The sequence below is a fragment of the Seriola aureovittata genome, chromosome 6 (genome assembly GCF_021018895.1).
Source record: "Seriola aureovittata isolate HTS-2021-v1 ecotype China chromosome 6, ASM2101889v1, whole genome shotgun sequence".
NCBI lineage: Eukaryota > Metazoa > Chordata > Actinopteri > Carangiformes > Carangidae > Seriola > Seriola aureovittata.
Window position 1 is genome coordinate 17,938,569 of NC_079369.1, and position 8,625 is coordinate 17,947,193.

Sequence of the window (8,625 nt, forward strand, 5' to 3'; positions counted from 1 at the left end):
CTGCTCTTGCAGAAAGCCTCCAAGATTTATAGAAGTAGAACCGTGAGCAGGTGAGGAGCAGTGTCCATGCATTGGGAGCTGGGAAAGCTAATTTTCTCTCTGAAAGCTTGAGAGTCACGACATGCACCTCATAACCATTAGGACTTCAGGGTAAATCCATGCTGCCAGTGAAAAGTACAGTGTCAGTACAGAGTCAAACTCGAGTCAGACTGTACATCACTGTCGAGCAAACATTTTGACATTGAATAACTTTAGATATGACGGCCTCAGCCTGCAATGAAAACCCAAGACTGAAGCGTCCTTCACTGTTTAAATCAAGAGCTAAGTATCAAAAAGCCATGTGATTTTTTTTTTTTTTTTACTGTGCCTTATTATCAAATTGGCAAATGTTTGTACTCCTTTGGATTCACTTCAAATGTACAGTATGTGATACCAGATCACCATCTGTCAAATGCTTGCTGGGACTGCTTTGAAAAAAACTTTGCAGTGGCGTTGCTTTTGGAGTTGAGGCCAAGATGTTCTTAAGGTTGTGTCCAGGAAAAGGGGGAGGGGGGGTGGGGAGTGGTGGGTTTGACTCAAGACAACATGGCACAGTGCAAAGAGATAGACAGAAAGTCACAGCAGTCGTCACACTTTGTCTCACCGAGGTAGCCAATTGACTTCCCAATGCTTCAATCCCTCCTCCCTTCAAAACAAACGAGGGACAGCTATTGGTGGCCGAGGCCCCATTTACACTCTGGCTTCAAAGAGACTGCTAGCTGCACACAGATATCTTTAGCTGTACAAACAGGCAGAAACTGGAGGACAAACTAGTTCTGAGCTTAGATGGTAGATTTGGCTTTAGTTGAATGTCCCAAATAAATTTGATTGTTCTGCTGCTGACGCTGACGAACACGAGTTCTGCTACCAAAAGCCTCTTTAAAGCCAGAAGCCATACAGTAAATGCACTTTTTAAGAGTGTGAACAGGAACTTGGACGGGTTTACATAAAAACATAGACAATAAATTCCAGTGTTTCCCCACTGTTACTCTACAGCAGCAGTAGTGATATAATCCATGTGACCTGATGCTGCGTACAGTTTACTGTATACCTGGATCAAATGAAGGCATGAAATACAAAATCTACTGTCAACAAAAGAACCTCAATTTAGAACTTCACAACTTTCTAAAGTGAAAAAGGATTAAAAACATGCATTAATTTAATCATTATGAATAATTATCTTTCACTGTGGGGGATCAATACTGATGGGTGATTTGAGATGAAGTAATCACCTGGTATTCAGCACCTAGTCTGAACTCGGCAAATAAATAAACAAATGACCTTATAAAAACATATATATCAGTACATTATTGTCTTCATCATCTGCTGTCATCAGAAACTTTTTAAGCTATTTCTTCTAGAAGAAAAGTACTGTCCCCATTTTTTTTTGTGCTGAGAAGCAAACCAATAGTTTTCTCTCCAAATCTTACACAGACACCTCAGACTCTAAAACACAGCCTAAAGCTGGATGTTTTATTGGTGTTAAAATAACACAGACAATGTCTCTGAAATACTCACAGGTCGCTGGCAGTGGATGAGTTGCGGGACATGGTTTTGGGCGAAAGGTCGAAGTCTGAGTCAGAGCGGTAAAGGAAAGACTCACGGCGCTGACTGTGGGGGAAGTTGGCCTGAAGTACCAGACCAGAACCCGGGCTCGTCTGAGAGTCCAGTGGACTGCGACCCACCGACAGGCCATTCTCCACATCAAAACTACAGAGAGAGAGAGAGAGGGAGAGAAGAAGAAATGCATAAATACTACTGTGACAGTGTCTGTCATTTCCACCTGCAAATTTTGACTGAACTGCTATTTCATTTCACTTTTCATCATTCTTTAAATTTAACAATTTATGTGGTCTGAAAAAGGCTAATTGCTAATACCCCCCCCCCCCAGTTTTTTTACAGTCCCATCACTAATTCTGCCACTGTTACTACTTGTGCTACACTACTACTTTTCCTACTGCTGCTGCTGCATACTACAAGTACTGCCCTTGTGGAAACTACTACTCCCGCTGCTACTACTGTATATTTGTACACAAAAGATAATACGGTTACATTTCACCACATAGAAAGCAGCCAGCAGGTTAAAAAAAGAATTTAAGATTCAAGCACAGTATAGTAAAAACAAGTACTATAGATAAATAAAATCACACTGTATCAACACAACTTTGTAAAAATGCCTTTTCATAAATGACTTCATTGAGGATACTGATAGCAAGTATAAATGCAACACTGGCTGTGGTTATCCGCACAAAGAAAGCGCCTCAGGCAAAGATGCTGTAAGAATCTGCAGGGCATTCAAACCCAAATGATCTGACACACTGGATGTAACATACTGTGGCTACTGCAGCTGCTGACAGTGTACATGTGGAGACAGAGAACAGAAAGCTGAGATAAGGATACGACAAGCTACAAGACACTGTGATAAAGCCTCTTCAAAATGACTGGACCTGAAAGTACAGTGCAGTGAAGTCTAATTATCCCAAAGTGCTTCAACAACACGATAATAATGACGCCAGCATCAACAGACACAAGGCAGCTAAAGGCAAACATGAACAGTGTGTATAGAAATATTCACGAAACATCATTTTTAAAAATCCCAAAAGGCAACTTCTACTTGGTAGCGGGGGGAAAAAAAAGAAAGTGTGATTCAAATCGTCTACCACGACTCTGAGCATCTATTTAAACAGGTGACCTTGTGATTACTTGCTTTTCGCAATCAAACGCACGCTCACACCCTCCACTATCTCTGTATGACATCAGCACTGACTTCATGCATGTTACGTCAGTCGAGCTACTTACCCCCACCCGCCACTCCCACTATCACCCCATCACACCGAAAGGCACCCCTATTACTGAGCAACCTCCCTCTAAGTACATAATGTCCTGGACCCTCAGTCTTAAAATTACATTTCATTTGTATGATCAAAATAAAAGCTACACTCCATTTTCAAAAATCTGCCTTTTAACCAGCTGGATTCAGTGGAACAGGATCACAGGCCCTGATTTTATCCTTTTGAAATCCTTCCAATCAGGATGAGGTCAGTCCGCAGGCTCTGGATTGCAGGGTTCAGTATTGCCAACAGTCACTCAATAAATTCCCCTTTACCCAAAATTTCCTCTGAACCAAACAAGATTTTTCTTTTTTTTTTTTTTGGCAACACACTGTTGCTACCACAGGAGAGTAAAGAGCCAAAGCACAGAAAGATGGCTTTGAGTTTAGCCGGAGAGGAGTAGTAGTAGAGAGTTAAAGCTCAGCAACAGAGAAAATATCTGCAGCCTCACCGTGTTCCACATTCACTCAGAGAAGCTGTGCCTTGCTCAAGGACACACCGACTGTACTGGTCAGAGAGCACAGTGACTGACTGACTGCTGCATGTGCTTTAAAAGACTGGAACCAGCGACATTTACGTTACAACCGTTAACTTCTTCTTTGACCTTAATTCTGCCACAGAAAAAGTCTTCTACACAATTAGATTATAAGTGGATATTTCATGAAAAGCATCATGTGGATATTTGAGTGGTAATTTTAACTTATTTGTGTGTGTGTTTCTAATTAGATTTATTGTCATCCATGGCAGCCCCACCCCTCTCCATAATAACAATAGAAAACAGAGCACCGAGAGAGCAAGGGAAGGTTGCCTGTGTCTATTTTTAGCCGAGCTTGCCTCCAGGCGATCCAGCAATAGCAGTGCCTGATAAATGAAAGACGGCTATTATGCAATCGATGCTGAATGAAACGGACCTGATTCACAGAGAGACAGAGAGAGGATGAGGAGGATGAGCGGGAGGAGGAAGAGGAGAAGGAGGTGGGGGTGATCAGGGAGGCTGTATCCAGCACAGTGATGCACCTCAGCATCTCATACCTGATTGGTGTGACAGGGTAGAGAGAAAGAGAGAGAGAGAGAGGCACGGCTGCAGCATGCAGCATGGGCTTACCTCAGTGATGACACCCCCCCACCCACCACACCTCAGCCAACCCCATTTTACACCCCTCCCTCCCCCTGGCTCGGTGTAGTCGGCCGTGACGAGGCTCCATCAGAGGAGACCAGTGACGTCAGGAGCTATAAATAGATCTGCCTGCCAGGAAAGAGGGGAACTAGGATACTTGTGACAGAGCTTACGTAGATACCCCCCTCCCAGGTAGGATGCAGATGATTTCTCCCCTCCTCATGAATACATGCATGAGGGATGTTTTTTAGAATAATTTTGATAGATAAAGTGGTCCTAGTAGGACCGTGGGACTTATACTATATTTTTCTTTTCTTTTTTTTTTTTTTCCCAGTCGTATCTCTGGGTGAGCAGGTGGGGTGTTCAAGCGTGTTGCTCAAGGACACTTTGACACTTCTACTTGGCCTCTGCTGAGATTTAACATGGTCATGTGATCTCTGCTGGTGCTGAGTTGCATCATTAAAGTAGATCATTGGATTACGTATCAAAGAGGGAGCAGTCAATGTGGTCCGTTGTGAATTTAAATTCCTTGTTAGATGCTGAACAACCTGATACTCAAAACACAAACACACCAAGAATCGGTCATTCGGTTTATATTTCTATGGACTTGCCGTATCAGAAGTCTTTACACCCTCACTGGTAAAATATAACCTCATGACCTGCCACATCTGTTCACTGGTTCCAATTAATCCATGACCGTAAACATATAACTGCTGTTCACAAATTAGGTTTTCAAATGTTATGAGTGCTCACCTCTGTGTCTCCATCACATCATAGTTGGACTATGCACTGACTGGATGATGCTGATATTTAATCAACTCAATATATCAGATTTGCACGGCTGACAACTGAACACAAACTATGATGAAGTAATGTCGCTAATGGCCGTGAGAAAAGCAGGTAAAACAATTACATGAACTGCATTAGATTGTTTTGTTGTCTACTTGTGATTATTAATGTCTTGAACAGATTCATGACAGTTCACATTCCGCAGACTCATAATCACCATTCAGCTTTTCAGCAGCTGCAGTTCAATGAGGCGTTCACTCCCATTCAGAAGCAGCAGGAACCAACAGGCTTCTGACGGGGAGACGGCTCCCACTACTGGAGCAAAGATGATTGTGCAACACCTGAATGTAAAGTGTTCTGTACAGCAGTCAACTATTTGTTTAAAATGAAATCATCAAATTTCCACCTTCCTTGTTCTAAAATTCCAGGACTTTTCCAGGACTTTCCAAAACCAAGACCTCATTTAAAACTAGTCTTTCGTATGATAATCTATCTAATCTTAATTATATTTTAATTGTGTGTAGACGTGAGACAGACAACAATTCACACCTGTCATCAAATTTTGTCCCGAATGTATTTTGAGAGACAGTTTTTGATGGACTTCTCCTTTTATTTTGTAGTGCATTTGAAGAGCTTCCTGCATTGTGTGGTTTTATGTTTCATTGCTGGTAAAATACAGTAATACTGTACTTACAGTGGACGGAAGTGAGCAATATGGCTCCTTTAGGGGTTATTATGTTTCTGCTGCAGGAAGGAACAAGAATCTATACTGTAAAACCAATGTGAAGGATATTAAAATGTCAGAAAGGATTAAGTTAATAGACAGAGTCCAAATTTACACCCCCTTAGGAAGTAGCCAATAAAATCTACTGTCGGTGGGGACAAGACCAGTCTGGAGTTTATAAGGCTGATTCTAATATTTCCAGATTGAAGGTCCAATTTTTATTGAACACTCTGTAACATGTCTGAGCCAGAAAGAGACAACTTTTCAGTGTTTAACCTTATAACATTCAGACTATCATGAGACTGAAAAAGTGCAGAGACCAGACTTTCACAGCTACTTCTCTAACTCTTGATCTAGAACTTCAACTACTACCAGCACCCCCTCTAAACCTGGCTACACTTGTTATACCAATGATTTTGGGTAAGATTGACACTCTCCCTCCAGACAGACAGACAGACAGACAGGCAGGCAGGCAGACAGGCAGGCAGGCAGGCAGACAGACAGACAGACAGACAGACAGACAGACAGACAGGCAGGCAGACAGACAGACAGACAGACAGGCTGACGTCTTGTTCAGTTGCAGCATACATAACAAGTTGACCTTGATCTATCTCCTGCCTCCAGCATTGTTCTCCATGCCTCTGACGTAAATGACGGCTCCCTTTTCTCTCTTTAACTCCGTTTTACTAAACTTTTCTCACACACATCCCCTAACACCCACATCCTAAGCTCGGCTTTTGTTCCCAGGATGTTTAGTTTTGCACCTCATCAGCATATTGAAGAGGAGGAATCCCTTTTTCTTGAAAACAAATAAAGTGGACTGCGGTTTAAGAGTGGTGATCAACAAAGTTTCCATTGCATCATCACTCAGTGTTGGTGCATCGACTTTGCCTGGAAGCTGGGTGATGAGATTGAACGGGTATTAGAGTTTACAGACAATTGGCTGATTCCTCGCTTATTTGTCAACCCACAGAAAATGAATCACCAACTATTTTAAAATATATAAATAATTGTTTCAGTCATTCTTTAAGCAAAAGGGAGAAATATGACCTAATTCCAGCTTCTGAGTTGCGAGGATTCGCTGCATTTCTTTACCTTACGTGACAGTAAAGTGGCTTCTGTACTGTCGGTAAGGAAAAACAAGCAACTGTATAACAATTAGTGAAGCATTTGGAGACAAGTCTGTTTTGATCACACTCTTCACTTAAAATACTATTAAAAAACTTTTTCAGCTGTAGACACTAAGTTAATCTAAAAATGTTGCAGAGGACATGCCAGCGCCAACAGACTATTTGAGTTACTTTGACGTCAGGCCATGCCAAGAGCCTTCTTTATTTAGTTGAGTGGACCTTATATCATCTTTATAAAGACTTTTTTAGGGTATGCTTGGGCTGGGAAATGCCAAGTACGACCAGTTCCAGTTGTTCGTAGACGCATGTTTGTGATGTGCGCATGGGAACCATGGGCCCAGGGATTTAAGGAACTTTTTTGATATGTGTGTGAGAGTGATACAGAAAACAACCGTCAAGGCCAGATGTTATTTGATGGGGGATGACACAGGCCCAGGGTCAAAAGTCAACCCACACACATACACACACATGCTCCCTCCTGTTTTCTTTCCTTGTAGCGTGGGAATTGGCCGAGGGGCCTCAAACATCACACCAGGAAGGAGGCGAGAGGTGAGGAGGAGAGGAGGAAAACAGGCCAGGGAACACTTAATGAATATGTGTGCGTGTGTGTGTGCGTGTTTGTGCGTGTGTATGTGCGTGTGTGTGTGTGTGTGTGTGTGTGTAGCCCATTGAAAGAAAGCAAGTGTAAATCATTTACTAAATAATTTCCTAATGATGTTACATGAAATGAAATGAGGGAAAAAAAACAGCATAAGGCACGTTTTCAAGACAAAATCATTGTGCGTGCGTGCGTGTGTGTGTGCGTGCGTGTGTGTGTGTGTGTGAGGGTGGGAGCAGGAGAGTTCAGGGAGTAAAGAGGGTTTGTTTGCTTTACACCTCCAGCCTATTGTACATTTGATCTGAAATCTACAGAAAAACAACCGGCTTCCCCCCACTCACCCTGCCAAACGGATCTTTCCTTTCACTGTGTGTGTGTGTGTGTGTGTGTGTGTGTGTGTGTGTGTGTAAGTGTCTGTGTGTGTGTGTGTAAGTATCTGTGTGTGTGTGTGTGTGTAAGTGTCTGTGTGTGTGTGTGTGTCTTTCTATGGTTGCGTTGACAAATTGTTGGCACTTGGTTGTAAGGTTATGGGTAGAGTTTAGTTTAGGTTTGGGAATATACTTTGTCAATGAGTGTCCTCACAATCATAGAAAGACCAGCATATGTGTGTGTGTGCATGTGAGTGTTTATGTCTTCATGCCAGCACAGAGAGGAGAGGCTGGGCAGCAGGGTGGGAGAGGAACAAGCAGCAGCAGAGATGTATTTATGCACAACCACATCTGTGAATTTGGAGGCGAGAGAGGGAAGATGGGCTCTCTGTTACTAAACTAAAAACTCTGCAGTGTTAGTAAGTCAACTGTCCAAGCTGCCTGCTATTCACAATCTCCATAATCTCCATAAAGGAGCAGTGAACTTCCCCTTTTCTTTACTTTACAGTTTTAATGCAAAACCTTGTGCAAATGACACATTTTGTTTATTTTTGAAGTGAAGTAAACACAAACCCCTGCGGTCATTTAAACAAGCAGCCTTTCTTCAAATGTTAACGCTGTTACTTTTTATTTACTTCATGAACTTATAAAACAGAAAAAAACAGTAATTGTGTTCTAAGTCAGGACTCAGTAACTGACCCTTTGGCTGATATTACAGCTATTTGAAGCCACACAAGAGTCTGTTCTTTCTTTCTATTCTTCATGTAGCAATTTTCACATGGTCTTCCTGCAGATCACCTCAAGCTCTGAGGTAATTTTAGGCCGCCTCACACGCGCAGCATCTTTAAGATCTACCCACAGATTCTCAGTGATTTTGCAGGTCAGAGGACTGTGAGTGCTGATCCAAAAGATTCAGCTTGTGTTTCTGGAGGTAGTTCATGGTGGATTTTGAGGTTTTGGATTTGCACTGTTGTAGAAGCCTTGTTTTAGTTTCACTTTTCTTGACTGACTGCATGACATTTGCATCCA

General features: G+C 42.2%; 1 protein-coding gene across 7 annotated transcripts in view; it reads right to left on the reverse strand.

Annotated features, from left to right (window-relative positions):
• Positions 1-8,625, reverse strand: part of LOC130170627 (cAMP-specific 3',5'-cyclic phosphodiesterase 4D-like) — a 97,841-nt gene that overhangs the window by 19,331 nt on the left and 69,885 nt on the right. For 3 of the 7 annotated variants that reach the window (XM_056378115.1, XM_056378116.1, XM_056378118.1), the window contains 2 exons: positions 1,558-1,749; positions 644-685 (listed from right to left, as the gene is read on the reverse strand). In XM_056378115.1, the coding sequence (XP_056234090.1) occupies positions 644-685; positions 1,558-1,749 (234 nt within the window). Of the gene's footprint in view, positions 1-643; positions 1,091-1,557; positions 1,750-8,625 lie in introns of those variants that run through there. The other 4 variants (XM_056378117.1, XM_056378119.1, XM_056378120.1 and 1 more) reach the window with 2 other exon arrangements.